Source organism: Argentina silus (assembly GCF_951799395.1).
Source record: "Argentina silus genome assembly, chromosome: 14".
Classification (NCBI taxonomy): Eukaryota; Metazoa; Chordata; class Actinopteri; order Argentiniformes; family Argentinidae; genus Argentina; species Argentina silus.
Genome location: NC_139668.1, coordinates 3639526 through 3660290, shown reverse-complemented (window position 1 = coordinate 3660290; position 20765 = coordinate 3639526). Strand labels below are relative to the sequence as shown.

The following is a 20765-nucleotide window of genomic DNA, read 5'->3' as shown; positions in this document are numbered from 1 at the left end:
GGGGTACATGACTGTTAAAAGTTTGGGAACCACTGCCTTATAGTAATCCTAAACATATGCAATCTTGTCAGGGCTCCTGCTACAGTACAGTAGCTGTGTTAGTCTACTGTCGTTCAAACAACATGCACTCACAACTGGCCAGGTTGTTTTGAATTCACAAAATCTATATTACCAAATCGTTACAGTATATCAAAACAAACCGTTTTTTGCATAGCATTTCCAGGGTTTTTAAACAGGAAGGTCTAATATTGTACAACCTACTGTGATACAGCTCAATAACACCTCTGCTACTCTGACACAAGCAACCGCAATTCCACTCCCCTATTATGTCATCATTAAAGTTAGGAATGTTTTGTTTTAGAGAATTAATTTCGGTATCTACACTTTCGATCACTGTACTGCTATATGAGAGTCAGAGAGACCAACTGAGAATAGCCTTATGACCATCATGGTTGTACAATTATGCAGTAAACGGCTTGTCCCTAGCCCAAACCTTTCAAAAGTTATGCCACATTTCATATTATTTCATAACCTTGGCTTTATCGCAGGCCATTGTTAAATGATTTTCATTTGTATTTGTATTTTCATTTGTCCCAAGGGCATTATAAAGTTTTGAGGAGCCAACGCTCTCTACTTTCAAACTAGCGAACGGTGAACAGCTAGTTGCTGTGACATGATCTGCCTAAATTGGTCTGGAAAAATCTATTTTTGAAATGTCACCATAATTTGATTACATTTGTAGCTATCTAAATAACTTGGCTAAGATAGGAGGCTTATGACTTCTACCGGCGACCTCAGAGTTTGTGGCAAGGAATCTTATAAGATTCTTATTTGAGTCCTTGGTTTGTGGCTAACAGCTAGCTTGCCTGGTGGCAGTTGTTGTTTTAGAAATGTAGACATTTTTACAGTCCAATTGGTCTCATGTATTACCATTGATATTTATTGTATTGACTTAACATGGGAAGGCAAAATCTAAAAAGATGGATTTTAATGAAAACTGTACGGTGGTTGTCATTTTTTTAGGGCTGGCCCCCCTAAACTAAATCGTGGTTGACTGACAGCGACAGTTTTTTCGACTAATCTACTAGTTAACATTTGTAAACTTGCATTTTTACCACTATGAAGCATGTCTGCTTACAGTAACTGCGCCAACCTCACTGGCTATAGCTAGCTAACTGGCTGGCCTGCATTACAGTTTAGCTAAAAGCAAGCTAACACACTCATTAGCTGGACTGTGAACACAGCAAGCTAGCTATGATACTAAGTAACGGGACAGTGAAGCATTTTTTCTTTTTTTTGGCTCTATACTCAAAAAGTTTGGATTTGGTCCTCATGTTGGCAGACTCCAAAGGCAAACGCAAAGCTTAGAATCAATAATAGAAATTGGCAGCTCTTATATATGTTTGCAAATGATGTGATGGAACACACCTGACTAACCAGAAACACCTGTCAAGCCAACTGTCCCATTACTTTTGGTGCCCTGAAATAGGGGGACTACGTATAAAAAGTGTTGTCATTTCTAAATGGTGAAACCAACATATACACAAATACCATCAAATAAAAGCTTAGAATCTCTACTTTATATTGTTTGATTTCAAATCAAAACTTTTGAAATATAGAACCAAAAGAAAAATAAATGCTTCACTGTCCCATTACTTACGCAGGGCACTGTATGTGATTTGAATTCAGTGTTCAGTAATACTCGGACTGCTGTAACTGCTCATTATTGGGAGTTGAGACACAAATATGGCACGTTTAAAAAGCTGAGATTCTCATCTAGCAACTGAAAGTAGCGACTATGCCACTGCAACAAAGGAACTTTGTGTGTGTAGCTTGTGCTCCATGAGAAAAACAACAATTAGTGACTGCTCGACTCAAATGTCAGTTGACATTTAAGAGCAAAATGATCAAATAGTTGACTAAACAGAGTCAACCCTAATTAGTTTTTTGCTATAAAATTATTGCTATAAAAAAATCTACATTTTCATATATATATATATATATATATATATATATATATATATATATATATATATATATATATATATATGAATATATGAATATACTATATGTAGTCTGTCACCACTCGAGTAGACATGCCAAACAACTTTGAGAAATATTTAGTAATGACAGAGAAATTATTGTAGGCAAAACAGCATTTTCAATGCAAAGTGCAACCAAATCTTATTGTATATATTGATGTGCCGATTTTAACTATTTTCAGATGCACAATCTATGCACACTAGATTTATGTAACCTTTTAGAAACGGTAAACTTAATAGAGATGATACTTGCAATCCTGATGATGGCAGTACTAATGTCTTTATTTATCTTACTTCCTCCCAAGATGTACCAGATAGATGTCACAACAAAGAGGAGTTTAAATGCCAATCAATTTGCTAGCACTCTCAAGACACGAAAAGGAAATCAAATGATAATGTTCCTCCTTTGCAGGCATTAGAAGTGAATAACACTAAATTGGAGCAAACTGTGCCTTGAAGTCTGGTAGGTCCCACTGAGGGGTAGAAATAAAGTTGATCAAACTGGTTATTTTCAGAAGCTTCAACTTGGGAGACATGAGAGAAAGATCCCCTTCGATTTTCAGTTGCTGCAACATTTCTACAGTAAGCTGACCCACCAGCTTGAGTTTTGGTCTGATCAGGAGGTACGCAATACGTATAATGTCCACTTGACATTCAACGATTACATGTCTCATGAAAGGTATGAGGGACTGCAGAGCATAAGTACGAAAATGCTGCCAATGTGCCAAGGCAATTGATGAAGCAAAGACAATAGAAAACAGATAATTCTCATAATCATAACAACACATTTTAGTGTAGCTTCTGGCATAGAACCTGACCTATTTCATAATCAGCATCATAATCAAGATCTTAAATATCTATATAACACTCAAATTAACTAATTGATCCATATCGACAGCAGAGCCTCCCTATAATTCTACATAATGCCTAATTTCATCGCTCATGACTGATATTTCCCACAAATGGTGGAATAAGTGATAGTGTAGATACAGGTGCAATGACGACATCTGTCCAGCAGGCTAGGGTGCTTGTGCTGCTTGTACGTACCTGCTAGGACCTCCGTTCTCTGGAAGAGGTTTTCTGAGCGCACCTCGATAGGCTCCAAGGGGGAGCTGGGGGCGCTGGTGGTGCTGGTAATCTGGTTCCTGCGGAGGTCTTCTGTGACAGGCACTGGGGGCTGGGAAGAAGAGGAGAAGGGACAGAAACACTGGATAAGCAAAATCACTTATAAAGAGGTAAAGGACCAAAATGTCACTGGGCCAGAGTATCCTGTGGCTCGGCTGAAGGGGTGGTGACAGCGACATCTAATCCGGCCCAGACCCAACACACCATGGGGGAGTCAGAGCTGATGCTCGTCCAAAATATGACTGCGGTAGAGTAATCCATCATAATGCACAACAGGCCAGAAACATTTATGAGCCTACATGACTACTTAATCCTTAGACAAATCTCATGGGTGTAGCATTAGTGGGATGTTCTGTAATATCATGCTTATGGCTTATACTCTTCTTCTGTGAGAAAATCAATGATCATGGATCAAGCTGCATCTCCAGTAAAAATGTTATAATAATATAATAACAGTTATAATAATAATAATAATAATAATAATAATAATAATAATTATTATTATTAATATTATTATTAATAATAATAATAATAACACAATAATAGTGTGTTATTTAAGTTATATAACCTGGAAATAGTGTTCATGTACTATAACTACACTGGGGGGTGTTGGTCATGTTTTGTCATTTTAGAGCAATGTGCAGATTCCTCCCTTTGATTGACTGATCCAGACCAACAAATCCATGAGGAGTATGAATCAACCCTGCTTGTCTATACAAGGGTAGTATCATGTCTGACTCACCTCTGTTCTGACAGGCTTCCTGGGCATTTCCCTGGGCAGGTCTCTGGGTATGGCTGTCTCCACTCTGGGGGTGAAGTCTTTGGTGGAGTCCTGGGTGGGTTCTGCTTTGGGCGCGATGTACAGCGTACTGACAGTCACTGCCTCCTCTATCACCTCCTCACTGATACCTGTTGAGGATACGAGAAGACGGCCAGTCAAAGCAGGGAAAAACTCCTCAGAGTTAAAACTCTCCTCTTATGAATTGTCTTAGCGCAACGAGAGTAGACTGTTCACCCGGTACTGAATGCTAACAAAGAGTTTGGTCGCTACAACCAGCTTTGATCTCCTGCCATTTTGTAAAATGCCTTTCAATAAAAAATCTTTAGAATCAAGTCGATTCTGACAAGTCGAATCTGGCAATTCCAATACAACTCAGTGAGTCTATAACAGAAACAGTGACTGACTGTAATAATAATATAATATATATGCCCCTCATTGAGATGAGGCTCTTACCTGATCCCGATCCTGAGTTAAAGTCATCATCGTCCTCAGGGTAATAGGCCCCAGAGCCTGTGTCGTCCAGGTACAGGTCATCCACTGGGGATGAGGACTTGGCTGCATCTGCTATCTGCAAGGGAGAGCAACAAAGACAACGCCTTAGTACTGGGAACTTGACCAGATATCCGTTTTTATGGGATAATCCTAGAAATACTGAATAACGATGACAACTTGGATGCTTAGTCTATAGGCACAACGCTGGTGTGTTTGTGAGAAGGTTCTATAGCTAAAGGTAGCTGGAGTTATGGATTGGTATCAGCTGTTCGTCTGATTGGTAGCAGGTGCCGTCTGATTGGGTTCTTCCTCCTCCTGAACTTAAATACTGTAACTTGACTCCATTTTAATCCTGCCCGAGTGCTGTTCACCTGATCAGCCTAGAATTTGGATTCGATTTGTACACTCCTTGCTTTCGCAGAAAGATGAGAAAAGAATGATACTAAAAATGGGGGAAAAAGATTGACATTTTTCAGAGAAGGCAGTGTGTGAAATGTTGTGTCACTGTATGCGAGAGAGTGTAATAGGAGCGAGTGTGAACGTATAGGCCGTATAGTATGACTCGACATAGTGTGGGGGTGTATGTGTGCGTTTGTGCGTCTCTCTCTCTCTCTTCACAGAGAAGCCTATCACTCTGCATCACAAAAGGGCAGGCTGGTATTGGAGAGCGGTGGTGAAAAGCAGAGGAATGATAACACAGAACAATATCTGGCTCCTCCCAAAGAAGCTGGTGTCTTCCAAAAGAAATCCATTCACACCAGAGTTGGATGATCAAAGGGGGAATTTGTTCAAAGCAACTTTATCTTAACCTTTCTTACCGCGCCACTGCCCTTTTCTTTTTCAAACAGCCCCTGATTCACTGGCCTAGGGCACACACCACTACGCACTGGTAATAGTACAATGAACCAAAGAGACGGAGCCCACAAATCAACCAGCAACAAAGGCAGCTAATGAGATAGAGGCCACACACAAGTGTGTGGTGTGTGTGTGTGTGTGTGTGTGTGTGTGTGTGTGTGTGTGAGATTCGCACACACACACTTGTGCGCACACAAACACAAAGGTTAAAACACCAAAAACAGTATGACTGATAACACTGGTTTATATGGAAAATACACAAAGTGAAAGTCAATCCTGAATCAAACTAGTTCTGGAGGGGAAATCGTCCATCTGACTTGATAAAGCTTCAGTCACTTATTGACGTTTAGAGCTATCCTTTGAATTCTTACAATTCTTCATCACAACCTGGGTGTTGAACCCGGGACGCTGAGCCTACCAACACCAATCTCCAACCAACCTCCTTCATCCAAGTATCCATTGTATCTCTGTTTACCCTCATTCAACCAGAGCCCAGAGTGTAATAGTCATTCAGCTCCTGAGTTTCACTAGTGTAGAGTACATGGCAATTATAGCTGCTAGTGTATAGGATGTGGTTGTTTGTCGAGCTCCATAAAAACTGTATCTTACTGCTCTCAACAAACAAAGCAACTCTAGAGGAGTACCTTCTAACAGGCTAAAAAAAGCCTCTGCTTTTGAAAGCCTTGCGTCCTGGAGTATGAATAGACATTTGCTAATGCTTCATTCCAGCCTTGAGCACACAAACAAAGCAGTGCACTAATACAAAAGATCCTGCCACCAGTGCACCTAAACACTCTCACCGAACCACGCACACACACAAACACACACACACACACACACACACACACTAGTGCTAATGACTATGTCTGGGGGGGGGTCATTGTCCACCTCCAGGTATGACCCAAACTAACACAGTCAAGTGAGTCGCCGGATACCGAAACCTATCATTCCCTGTCCCTGGTATGAATGAGTAGAAAAAGCCTGTCGTGTCTACACAGCCAAGAGCCTTAGCCTGAGACCCTAACAAGCAATACCTAGCCGTCCAGCGCCTGACTGGACTGATAGACAGAGAGGCTGCTATAACAGGGTGCTTGGTGCCTTCTGTTGAGGAGAGAGAGCTGCAGCAGTTACGACTGTCTGCACCTAATGAACAAACGGCTAGCAGGAAGCTGTTCCGCAGTCTCTCTGGAGAACTTGTATAGGAAAGAGGCATAATAGACAAGGGGAAGAAGTGGGGAGAGGAGGGGAGGGGCCGAAACAGAGCCAAAGTGACAGGGAGAGAGAGTCACAGGAGGGGAGAGAAGAGGAGGGGGAGAGAGAGATTATGTGCTGCAGCAGACAACGTAGCCTGCAGGTTGCTTTGCTAAAAGCCTGTCAAACCACCAGGTCCATGCCTTACAGTGCTTGAAAGGAAAAGCGGATTTATCTATGGCGTGTACAGTGTGCTGGAGCTATTGTGAGGGGAGGCAGAGTGGTGTGGGGGTGGAGGTGGGGACTGAAGGGGGTTGAGGGGGTAGGGTGGCTTGGGTAAGCCATCTTGCCCATCCCCGCTCACACCACATTCACTTCTTACATAGTAAATATTAACTCACCCCTGAGAGGGGAGGAAATAGTATTCCTCAAAGGCATGCAGACACACACTACTCTCTCTTGCACTCTCTCTCTCACACACACACACACACACACACACACACACACACACACACACACACTCACTCTCTGTTAGGCTGACGTCAGTGAGAAGCGAGTGGAATCACAAGAGAGAGTGCAGACAGTTTTTCAGACATTCTTCATCGGTCTGTTGCTTTTCTTCCTACTCAAAATATTTCTTTAAATGGAGCAATCTGCAATTGGTACAGCAATGTTTGGACTTGCAATTACATTACATTGCTCCAGCCCCATCCTTTGGCTGTTTACCAAAAATGTGGTGAGGAGCGCGCTGTTGTTGTTGTTTGAATTCCAGATTGCATCTTTAAGATGTACCTTAGTTGAACTTTTAGGAAGAAGGCGGCCAATAACATCAGAAAGCACTTGCTTTGCTGCCCCTCTATATTTAATAAGAATATCCACTCACATCAAACATTGTACAAACGTTACCTCACAGTAACTAGGCTATTTAAAGCCTTTTATTGTCAGTAGTGTCCGCTTCCCTAAAACCATCAGCCACTATATCAAAACAAAGGTCTCCATCACCTTGGGGGAAAACAAATGTGTTTCTAAGCATCAATGACTTCTTCTGAAGGAGAAAAAGCCTGTGTATCAGTGTTAATCTCTAAATAACAAAGTGCAGTGAGGCTGTGAGTTTATCTGTAAACCCAACAAGGCACGATCCATATGACGATCAATACTGCCACCGCTCCGGTCCCCTCCCATCTCTCTCCCACCGGCGAGTTTACAAGGGTTCACATCACCTCGGAACGGATGGGATTGCTTGGGGTTCTCCCTGTGGCCGACCTGGGATTGAGAGGAGTGGAGGTGGGAGTAATTGGCTGGAGTGGTCCAACTCTTGCTACTTTGTTTCAGTGGTGTGAATGTCACCCCTGTGATTGGTCCTATGGCATTCAGTATGTCACTTACGCCAGAGAGATAGTGACAATGAGAACGGACTGCAAGAATGGCATCCACAGGCATCCATTTTGTAATGCTAACACCTGCTTATGCTAAACAAACAACAAACAGGATTTTTAGAATGTAACTGGCTAGCAAACAAGTAAAAAAAAATCAGTCGACAGAAATAGCGGGGGAGTTCAGTTCAAACACTGACCCACAAGCTAAACAAATGCTTGTGGTGGAGGAAGAGGTGTTGTCTCTCAGTGCTCTTCAGAACCTCCAATTTTATTGCCCTCCTGGGGATCATACGCAGGAACTAATGGATTGTCTTTTAGACACTGGTGGGGAGGGGAGGTGGGAAGTTGACAACTTAAACTCTGCCTGAAACCAGACTGTGTCTGGAGCTAGTCCAGTTAGTGTGGGGGACAGCTTTGTTTGTGTGTGTGTGTGTGTGTGTGAGTTGACATTTACTCCGGGAAACTGCCTAATCCAGGAAACAGAATCTCTTCAGCTGGCACTGTGGGTAGCTGGCTGCTCATTTAGCTCCATTGTCCTGGGCCTTTTTGGCATAATAACATAACAAAATGCATGTTCTTTCCTGTGGATGTCTGAGATAAAGTAGTAGTAGATCAGTGATCAAATGATCACTCCAACTGAAACAGTCCATTGGAAAGGACAGATGGCTCCATTTTAGTTCCTTCTTTGCTTCCCTTAGCGAGAAGATCACATTTCTTGGTTAGGTAAGAGCGCCCCAAACAGGCCAGCGACCATGTGGGTGTGCTTGGCTCACATTAATATCGTCTCAGATTCCAAAACAAGCGACCCTCTGACATACGAGGGCAGGCGCCACATTCCACCAGGCTTGAGCCCCTCTGCTCAGGAGAGGAAAGTAGAGGAGGGGTCTCCAAGCCCACATTTCCAGGGGAGATGTTGACAGAGGCAATACAGGAAGCTATGGGATCTTCCCATTTCAAAGCTACACATCGTGGAAAAACAGGGGTTCCAGGTGAAAATAGTTGCGACCTTTTCATTCCGCAAAACAGTGGACAAATTTATGGCTGAGCACAGTCGTTTACAGGTGCATTAGCGGATCTTTATGTCCTAATGAATAATGAGAAAACGATCTGGGACTGGGGTAGATTTAAAACCAACAGACCGTGCTGAATAAATTTGCTCGGTGCTTCAACATTTAACAGATAGGTTTCCATCACACAACATATTCTACCCCAAACCAAGATGGGGGGGGGGGCATTTATAACTTTCAGCATAAGATAAAGTCCAGTCGAGCACCTCAAACAAATCCATATGTGAACAAATTAAAAAAAATATATATATATATATATAAGTTGTTTGGGAAAACCTTTGTTCCCGGTTGACCGAAATAATACCACCTCAAGAGTTTTCATAAAAATGTCTTGAAAGTAGAATATAGAGTCTGACTATTTCTCTCCTTATATAGACCCACACTGACGATGAATCTAACTCAAACTGCTCCCAACCTAATGGTACAGAACAAAATAACTTATTTTAAACTGGTGACAAACAACGCAATGTTTTCTCATTCTGATTTATTATAAGCCACAACATATTCTAGTTATGACTTCCTCTTTTGCCATATTGCTTCCTGAAAGGAAGAACTTCAATTTCATGGTTTCCAACAAAAACAAGCACACACAGACAGCATGGCCAGGAGACAATAGAATAAACCTGGCTTTCACCTCCACCTGCACAATCCTATTTACACAGTTCTGCCAGATACAATGAGATAAGCAGTATATTATTTACATCTTTTTTGTTAATCTGAGTAAGAGAACTCATGTCCTCCTTAAGTGGACCATGAGGTGAAACTAATGAAAAGAACTCAGTTTTTCTTCTTTTTGTTTCCACACTGCCCTTCTGTTGGAATGAGGACTCTCTCACTGCTTTCACCATCTTTTATTGGAACTTAGGCCAATTAACTGCTTTGCACCTTGGGTAATTGCACACTGATTGAGCATATGACATGTACAAAGAGGGCCAAGAAAGCCATGCCAGTATAGGACAGAGTGGCTGCAATGACAAGTGAACTGGGAATGGTTTGCGCTCACATTGTAGCCAAAAAAGTGATCTCTGATCACCTCCCAAGATGGCCTCAGTTCGGTTCACTTCAGGGGGGCTGAGTTCATTTTTGAGCATTCCTAAATTGTGAAACAGTCCACAAAAAATTAAAGGGACGAAGTGTGAAAATACCCTGAGACTCTGATGAGGTTGACATAAACTTAACATAAACCTCTCAAACGGGAAACTGGTGGAGGTAGAAATAGGAGGACGGGCTCATTGTAATGCATGGAATGGAATAAAGAATGGTGCGTTTTGTACCATTCCTCAATCCATTCCATGCATTACAATGAGCTTGTACTCCGATTTCTACCTCCATCAGCCTCTCCTGCTCTCAACTCGCCCCTCCAGCCCCACCAGCCCCATAAAACAATAAAAAATTATGTGGCTCATGTGGTTTCAACATGTCAGTTCTTTAGTGAATACCTCAGCTCGGTGGCATCTAACCTCACAGACCGTGACAGAGTTCTTTCTGCACACAGTGTCCTGCAGAGTCTCAGGCCAGCCATTCGGATCTTGCCTACCCCGGGTTGGGAATTGGGAAATTCCACCCCGTTAAACAGCTTTTGATAGACACGTGAAACCCTAGATTCTTTGTCAGCTCTGAAACATTATACTCTGGGAAATGGGCTTCACCTTCGAGTCATTTTTGTTTGGAGGGAAAGTGAAAGATTTGCTGCAGCATGGCAGGTTTCTTCCCTCCAGTCAAAGTGGAAATAGGAGGCTACAGAGGAAAGGTTGAGCAGAAATGAGGAGAGGGAGGTTTAAGTGCTTTATATAAAACAGGTCTCATATTCTATAATGAAATCCTTAAGACCTCTAGCAATAACCAAAAAGCTGTTAAGCACTGGACCCTGTTCACCAAAAAGTAATGTTATGACTTAAATACCACATATCAAGGCCACAAACTACACAAACAACATTGAAAATAGAGACCCTGTAAACTGAAATGGTAGATCTCACCACTGGCAGCTTGGTGAATGGAGGATGTTACTTTAACATTAACAGGGTGAACAGGGTGGGGAGAGGGGAAAGTGCTTAGACAAGTGTCCATCCTCAGCTCAACAATGACCCCCTAATTGATATTGTCACAACGCAATGTTTACAAACTCACAATTTGCTGCTTAAGACATGTCTGAATGTTGGTTCAGACTAGGAATGGGTCCGATTCAAGTTTTTGGTAATCGGTTAATTGATGGTTACCAGTGTCGATTAATCGATGAATTGACCCCACACTGCAGTGTATAATTTCCACAATAATTTTGCTCATTTTTTTATTATTTTGACTGCAGAGCTCTTGTTTGACTGGCCCGTCAGGAGTGATTTTGATAGTAACAGTGAGGGAATGAAAGAGCAGGGTCTGCTTCTGTTGGATACAATGAGACAGATCGGTTTGAATGCCAGCAATCGATTAATTTAATAATTGAATCGATTAGCTTTCATTTAACATATGCTCAAATAACGCGGTAACGTTATCTTTCCCTTCTTTCAATAGTTCTTCCATCACATTCCAGTCAGCCTGAAAAGCATGGCACATCTTATCTTTCAACAACTGTTACAAGGCCACGTCTTGGTTCTCTTTTTGTGCGCTTTGAAGAGAGAGGCAATTTTCAAAGTTGGTTTTCAAACTTAAAACAAATAACGATGAAGACCACAATGGGAGAGCTTCTTTACAAATCCTATCTATTCATGTGATGTACATACACTTCTCTTCCAGTCAGTTTATCACTGGTCTTATTCATAATGGTTCATATCACTTAAAGAGAGGTTGATAGTGAGATTGTATAACTGTGTACACGCTGCCAGAGACGAAGAGAGAAAAAAACGGTTGGAAATCAGTCATCTTCAATGCAAGTAGGTGACTTTGGGGACGTACCAATCTGGGGAGAGAATGCCACACTAGCTAGCTGCTGGATTGGCTAACACCCAGAATATGTAATCCGGAAGGAACACCTCCAAGTGGCGACTCGTCACAAGAAAGAGAGAGAGAGTGCACGCAAAAGAGAGTGCATATGAGTGGTCATTCAAAAGCCACGAGTAAGAGGAATTACAGCAACCAATCACATGCATGCACGCATGCACAAGGCTAGATTCTCCACAGGCGTCATCGGTTTCACCTTTAATTAATAGCCAAACCAAACCTGTCTCCTATGGTAACCTCTACTGAAGCAATTTTGACCAAAGGGGCAGTTAAGCAAGATGAGCTCTCTCAGTGTACACTCAATCATGGGGAAAATGAGTAGCTCTGCAGTCAGCCTTCATATGATCATAGGGGAGAAAACTAGCACTTTCAGAGAGGCTTATTCCCCAAATCCAAGTGACCCTCCTGTGACTCATTGATCATAATATAAAAGATCGGATTTCCATTCCTGAAGTATAGTCCATGAGGGCTTCAATGGTGGTAGAGAATATTTAATTCACCTGCTAACCCCAGAGGATTGAGCAGGAGAAAAGCTGAGCAGGAGATTGCACCTTTCTGATTTGACATGCAGCACATGAATATGCTGTCACTTAGCTTTTTATCCTACAGGTGCAGGGGTGGCTGCTTTTTTGAATGAAGGAAATGAATACTTAGGCTCCCAGTCTAGCAGGTATTCTCAATGGAGCCTTATAGTTGGGAGAGTATGAGGTTGGACATTGCAGGAAGCAGGCCCTGGTTTCTGTTCAAAGCCCTCATCTCTTTGGCTCAATATGCACCACTTGAGAGTCCGATTGGGTCCTTCCTGAACACAGGGCTCAGCTGGCCGGCATGTGGTCCAAATCAGAGCCCTTAAAGGCATTCCTGCCAAGCTTTTTTTAGGAGAGGGAAAACAGGCCTCGCTTTATCTTATCTCCTTTACCTTAAAGCGGAATTTTACTCAAATCTTTTTTTGAATATAAAAATATATCATATAATTTAATTCTGGTTAGCAGAATGGTCCAGAAATATCCTCATAGATCGCTAATAGCAAGCTCAGATTCACTTCCTGGAATAGTGTCATGATGAAGTATAAAACTGGACTTTGAAATCAACAAAGAAATACAGTGCCCTGCGTAAGTAATGGGACAGTGAAGCATTTCTTCTTCTTTTGGCTCTACTCTCCAAAAGTTTGGATTTTATATACATGAATGGAATGAAAAAACACTTTTTATGCATAGTCCCCCTATTTTATGGTACCCAAAAGTGATGGGACACTTGGCTTGATAGGTGAACACTCTCAGGAACACTCTCCAGGAAGGAAACATGAATGTGTCAGAGACTACCATCCGCAGAAGACTTCAGCAGCAGAACTACAGAGGCTACACTGCAAGTTGCAAACCACTAGTTAGCAAAAACAGGATGGCCAGGTTACGGTTTGCTAAAAAGTACTTAAAAAGAGCCTACAGTCTAGAGTTCTGGAAAAAGGTATTGTGGACAGATGAGACAAGATTTAGTACCAGAGTGACGGCAAGAGTAAAGTGTGGAGAAAAAAAAGGGACTGCCAATATCCACAGCATACAGTACCATGTCATCTGTGAAATATGATAGAGGTGGTGTTATGGCTTGGGCATGTATGGCTTCCACTGGATTTGGCTCACTTGTCTTCATTGTTGATGTAACTGCTGACAGCAGCAGCAGAATGTATTCTGAAGTGTACAGAAACATCTGGTCAGCCCAAGTACAAACAAATGCCTCCAAACCCATTGGACGGTGCTTCATCATAGAGCAGGAAAATTGCCCAAAACAACCTCCCTAGTGCCTATGGCAGTATTTCAGGCCCAAAAATATGAAAGCTGTTGACTGGCCAATCTAGTGATTTCAATCTAGTGAAGTCAGTCTAGTGATTTCAATCTTATTGAATATGTGTTATTTGCTGAAGACGAAACTTAAGGCAAAATGTCCTCAACCTCAAAACAAACAACTGAAGATGGTTGCAGAACAGGCCTGGCAGAGCATCACCAGAGAAGATACCCAGTGTCTTATGGGGTCAATGGGTCACAGACTTCAGGCAGTTATTGCATGCAAAGCATAGTCAACCAAATACTAAACATGAGTGCTTAATTTGGACATTTGATGAATTTGTCCCATCACTTTTGGGTACCCTGAAAAAGGGGGACTATGCATAAAAAGTGTTGTAATTTCTGAATGGTGAAACCAATATGTACACAAATACCATTAAAAAAAGCTGAGAATATCTACTTTAACCAAGTAAAAAAGTTGTAGTATTTGATTTCAAATCCAAACTTTTGGAGTGTAGAGCCAAAAGAAGAAAAAATGCTTCACTGTCCCATTACTTACGCAGGGCACTGTATATCCTTCTACCAGTCTTCAACTTTATCTCACACAAAAAATCAACTACTCTTATATAAACCCCAGTCCCATACACCTGGGTCACAGGCAGACTTTCACAGTACAGTGTTTTGGTACACACATGTGGAGAGGCAAACACATGAACCAGCACATGTTCTCACATGTACACCGACATGTGACACATGCTCCCTCCCATGCCCGAGACACTAACCCACACCGCCCCCCTATCGGTCCGTGTGTTGGCCCTGTGCAGGGCTGAGCAGCAGCAGATGAATGCACCCTTTCAGGCCACAGCGTGTCTGCCATATCCACCATTCCTCCACAAACACAGGTGCTGCCCCTGGACGTGTCGATGGAAAGGGGGTTGGGGTCGTTTCTCTATTCAGCCTATAACCACTCATCAGAGTAGCATATGGACTCACCCGGACCCATATTCCACTGCAACTGACTGCACTCTGTAAACACAACCTAGGAATGTGCATGAATTGTTTTGATATAATTAGTCATTGTATACCATATGCATTTCCATGCCTCTTACTTTACCCTTGCAATAGCACAATGCAGACTTTATTTATTTCCATTACATCCCCCAAATGTAACCTTTAAATTGTATAATCATCAAGACAGAACAATACTTTATAGGGTTGGGCGGTATAATGGTAATATGGTATCCCGCAGGATTTTAAAATGCCCACGGTATGCTTTTCAATACAGTCATAAAAAGCCTGCTCCATTGTCTATCCAACTGCCAAATTAAGCGATGTTTGTCAATTCACAATGTGTAACAGCGCCGCTGCCAGAGTGGTCGGAGAAAGAATTACAAGTGTAACTTTTAAGGTGCTGCACGTGACCTCTTCCACCTAAGAAAAAAAATGACTAGCACTAATGACTTGATGGCAGCATTTTGGGTTCCGACCCAATGATAAAGGAGAGCCTATAGATTTGGACAACGTTATTTGCAAGATTTGCATGAAAAAGATGACGGCCAGAGATGGGACAGTAATTGGAACTAATCTACACTTGCACCTCAATCTGAAACACCCATTTACAGCAGAATGGATGGGATATCTGTCTGCTGTCGGGTTCAAACAACTATTCGCTGACATGACGCCATACATGTCATTAACCGTCCACTTTGTCACACCCAACTGGAAACTACAGTCAAAATGCCTACAGACCTTTTTTTTTCCAGAAAACCACATGGCGGACAACATTGTTGATACACTCCGCACTGCACTTGGATGCGAATAAACTCTTGGCCATAACGACTGACAATGCTGCTAACATTGCAGCTGTCATCAGGGCCCTGAATTGGCCATGGGCTAACTGTTTTGGCCACAACCTCAATCTGGCGCAGTGCAGGACCAGAAGCAACAGACAGACTGGGCCTTCAGAGTCTGCCGAATGCAGTGTGTGATACTTCTTATTAAACTATCATATTATGCTATCCAACTGTTTAGTTCAGTTTGTCAAGTTGTGATCGGGATGTAAAGTTTAAATAATTGTTTCGGCTAAATGTCATACGGTATAGCAGTCACCACATAAATAATTTAGTTTTTCAACGTAGATTAAATATATGGAGCAAAGACAGCTCCCGCCAGCCCTGTACAATGTTATTTTGTTTATTTTTCGTGGTAATACCGTATACCCCGGTAAACTTTGAGGACGGTACAAAAGGTATGAAAAAAATCTATACCGCCCAACCCTAATACTTTGAAACCCTAACCTATTTGTGTGGTAATATCACCAATCCTAGTCTCTACAAGAATGGCATTCACATCATTTCTGACACAAAGGAGACCAAAGTTACCAGTGGCCTTGTCTCATGTGCTTTGGCCTCAACCAGCCCTACCGCCACGCAAGCAGCTCCTCTGATCAATGCCACTGTGCCAGAGTCACAAGGAACCTCTCTCTCACACTTCAAACGGTCTGGTTCTCCATCAGTGTGTAAGAAGAAAGGCATGGCTTCAATCAGTATTTCTCAAAGCCTTTGTGTCTCCCAGAGCTCAACGCTCCGGTGGCCAGGGGAGGCGTGATGGATAAATTAGCTGCCTGGTTCAAAGTTTAATTTAATCCAGATTTTAAAATTCAGCCAAAGTGGTGAAAAAGTTGCAGTTTGCTTCTTTGTCTGGATTCAATCTGGGATTTTAACCCTCTCCTAACAGGAAGCTCATGAGGTTTTCTGTCAGCTCATTAACCCCACTCGGCCTAGAAAGGCTGGGACATGAAAGAATTCTAAAAGGGGGTCAGAGGTCATCTGGCCACAGTGTCACAAGGTCTTCCTCAGAACATAAAGGACAAAACTGGTACATCGGGAGGCTGCCGTTGTCCCTTGGTGATCAAAGGGCTATGAAGATTATCTCTAAAATGTAACTTTTGTTTATTTATTTCTCTTCATTTACATTCCATAATTTGGGTACAATTAAGAATGCAAAGATATATATATTTTGTCTTAGATGTGTTGAGTCGTAATATTTATAGCTTACTTTTTATAGTTATATCTTATTTTTAGTTTTCCTTCCATTCGCCAAAACACTTAAGAAACTGCTGTGGGATACAGAAGTACATCCTATTTCACCCTTGCTTCCATACCTTTTTATACATTTTCTGCAGCCAATTATCTGTGCGCAGAAAAAATGATGACCTGCCAAATTCCTCAAAAGCTCTGTCTATCTCTCACTGCCCCCACTGCTGCAAATGGACACTTATCTCTAGAGATAAAAGCTGTGGGGGGAGGGGATGACGATGTTGCTGCTTCAGTGGCTGATCTGCCTCAATCCTCATAGTGCAGCAGTTGAATTCCCATCCAACCCTTCTCCTAAGAGGATTTGGGCTCTGGGGGAGTCAGGAGGGCACGGCACTATGGTGGGGGGAAGGTACCGACGGAGGAGGAGAAAGAAGAGAGGGATTGGTCAACAGGATGGAGGAGAAACCAGGGAGAGGACAGCGTTGCCGGCCATGAGTCTTCTAGAGATGGGTGGATGTTAGTGGGGTATGATATTGACGATGAAAAGAGGGAGGGAAATGATGAGAGGTCGATGACGGAATGATGCTGTGCCGGTAGAGGGAGGAGAAGAGTAGAGTAGAGAACACATTAATGGTCTAAGGGAGGGATTGAGGCTTGGGGCGGTAGCGCAGGTGGTGATCTCTGATCCCATTATCCAGGGCTAATCCAGCCGAGCATACACATGCTAGCAAAACAAAGAACTGGAGCACCAGGTCTCAACAAAAACCTGATGACTATGATCTATTAACAGGGCTTTAGTCACCCAGTCTTATGCCATGTCCTACTATCACATAGAACGGATGTAAAAAGCCTCACCACAGCTATCAACACTGACCTACGACCCGGCGCATAGGGTGAAGGTAAGGTGGTAGTAACAATAACTATCCAAAGGCATCCAGAGTTGCCTTCCCCAATTTAAGATCAGCGCACACACTATTGAATACGGAATCATATCAAAACATCAACCTCTCCAACATCTCCTTCCAGCACAATTCAGATGCCCAAAACTAAGCTTCTCTAAATAATGCTGCAGTAATATCTAGTCTGCTTCTTTTTAGTTAATGCTGCGTGGACACTCACACACTACCCTTTCACACAGTCACACAATTACCCCGGTGGATTAAAAGTTTAGGAAGTCAGCTGGGGTATAGTGGCACATGCTGAAGATTAGTCTTCGTTCGGTGAGCGATTCAGGCCTCATAGGGATCAAACACCACTGTACAGAGAGTAACCCATTTGAGAGTGTGTGTGTGTGTGTGAGACGCTTGACAGAACACTACCACTCCATCCGCTCGGTTTTCATGATTGTTGCAACAACCGCTCCACAACAAAAGGAAAGAAAAATATTTCCATGTTTTACATACGCACCCCAGCTGCCAGAGCGCCTTCTTTCCTCATCAACTGAACAGAAACGTTCCTGCAGTTAGCTCACAACACAGGGTAAATCAACACGTTCTGGACAATATCATCTACAGTGGATCACAGACAGCTTTGATAAATCAGCCTTTAAACCTTTTAACCACACATTAAAAGATTTAAACATGCTTCTGTTCCTTTTTTTCTGTTCCTACTTTTGTATTCTACGCAATTATGTTGTCAACTGGCAAAAGTCATAGGCCATTAATTTCTTCTTTTGAACTGTGTGGCAGGAGCACTATAGTCTCTAGCTCATATTTGAGAAAGATGAGGCAACATCCTCATTCATATTCCATTCTTTGTAAATAATTGAACTGGCAACTGAAATAGGTCCTGTAACACAGCTTAGCTGCTTTTTCAATCTTTAATGATTGTGTGCCAGAAGACTCTTCCCTTTGGACCCATGGAGCAGCCGAGTTTATCATGACAGAAAACACACTTTCAACAGATGAACACACACACACACACAGTGCCAAAATTCCAAAATGGACCATTTTGTCCTCTGTCAGGAATCAGATAGAGATCACTGACAAAACCGCAGCTAAAACCAGCTTTAATGCATCTGCCAAACCTTAGTCGCACTGCACAGCCAATTCTTTCCCTCTGCTGTAATTCTCAAAGAATGTGTGGTTATGAAGTCTGCAGTCTTGCTTTCCCAGAATTCCTGAAACAACACTCCACCCTGTCTTACTGCCTCCATATCAGTGGAGGCTGGTGGAAGTAGAAATTGGAGGACGGGCTCATTGTAATGCATGGAATGGAATGAAATCAAACATTGATACCATTCCTCATTCCATGCATTACAATGAACCCATCCTCCGATTTCTACTGTACCTCCACCAGCCTCCCCTGCTCCACATGGATGAGCAAGGGATGCTGAGGGTATAAGACAGGCGTTCTGATTGCTCCTAGAGACATAGTGAACACCTATTCAGTGTTCTTATTGATCACAGGAAACTTTGAGAGTGTTCCAGTTGCCTCAGTAGCTTGTATGCAATAGACTTTGAAGACCAGGTTTCTAAGCAGAGATGCACGGTACTGTGAAGATGGAGAGCAGAGATTGTAGTGGTAAATAGTACCACACCAAAGAGTAGCAACGCCTATACCCCACATGACTACAGATACCTTCAAAGTGTTTGTAGTGCATTTGTAGCCTAGCCCTTCCAACAAAACCTGTCAAGGTGCCTTATGTTGTCAATAGGTCACATATAGTAATGCAAAGCCACACAAAAAGAAGGGGCTGAAAGAGTATGACACTTCAAAAGATGCGATGAGCTAAAGAAGGTTCTGGAGTACTGCATCCAATATGTAGGCCCTGGCAGGTCTAGTATCGTAGCTACAGAGTTTACAAAGCATTGGCCTTGATGATGAGCTCTGTGAGAGAGTGCTTCTGTGCCACAAAGCTCTTATCTGCAAGATAAACTGGATCTGGGGAGGGCAGCCTTCATTCCAGTCAGCCACTGAATGACTTGATTAAACTAATTATCTTCATCAAAGTAATCAAGTCTTCCCTCCGTTACAGCACACTAACCAGTTTAAGCATAGCATGAAAATGATTAAAAAGCAATGACCATGGCCCAGTCACTCCAAAATGCAAATCTAGAAGAAGCACAGGCCTTTTTATCTCAGATATATGATATCAAATATGACAGATTGGGAAAGTCGATTTCCAATGAGGTCAAGCGAGCCAGAATTCACCTTTCACTTGTTTGTTTGGAGGCTTTGCTTGAATCTTCAACCCATTAAGGTGGTCCGGTCGCCTCAAAAAGACAGCGAGGAGATGAGCGTGTCAGTGGCATTTGCATTTAAAATCATAATAGATTTCATCTGACACGGTTCTCTAGCCTCTGCGTTGAATAAGAATGCTCTCTTTCTTTCTTTCTCTTTAATGGAGCACTATGGGACATTGGACATGGCTCTCTGTGAGGGTTCACAGTTGGTGTTTAGCACACAGATGGGTGTTAACTGAACGCATTAGTAAAGATTAACTTGACGGCAGAGCTGACACATTAATGCATCTGATCACATCAAAGACTGCATAGAGGTCGAGGTGCATTTTGATCTCTGATGATTTAAGATCCACAGAATCCTTCCCCTCTCGTCAAGGCCGCTGTCCCTTATGTTTGTTCCATTCCTTGATGCTGTTGATTTATCCTTTAAGGATGAGTCATTGTCTGGATTATTTAATGATGTAGCCAGAGTTTAGGCCATCAGACACAGTTGTGCCACTGTTGCCCTGGAAAACTATACAAAAGAACATCTGGAGGTAGGGCTGTCACAGTTATTGCATTATTGCCACATCGTGGTTATGAGATCCGACCGCAATTAAACTGGCAGGTCTTTTCAAAATAAAGCTTCTTCTGTGAAAATTAACAATGTTGTGCTAACATTTTTGGGCACATCACCCCCCGCTCCCCAGAAACAGGTGATTTGATCAATAAATGCAATTATTTGTCTGACAATTGATTGCTTACCCAAATTTCATCACAGGGATAGCCCTATCTGTCGTAAGACAATTGTATCTGACAACTACAACTCATTGCTGAATATTCATGAGAGCGCCATCAGGGACTTTAAAATTCTGTGGCATTGAGTAAGAATGAATGAAAATAAATGTTTACACAAAACCAC

At 42.4% G+C, this 20765-nt stretch overlaps 1 protein-coding gene across 1 annotated transcript in view; it reads right to left on the bottom strand.

Moving 5' to 3' along the window:
* The window catches only part of sdc2 (syndecan 2), a 31406-nt gene that overhangs the window by 2729 nt on the left and 7912 nt on the right, over positions 1 to 20765 (bottom strand). The window contains exons 2-4 of the mRNA XM_083685297.1: positions 4402 to 4516; positions 3910 to 4076; positions 3090 to 3219 (exon numbers count right to left, since the gene is read on the bottom strand). Of these exons, the coding sequence (XP_083541423.1) occupies positions 3090 to 3219; positions 3910 to 4076; positions 4402 to 4516 (412 nt within the window). The remainder of the gene's footprint in view (positions 1 to 3089; positions 3220 to 3909; positions 4077 to 4401; positions 4517 to 20765) is intronic.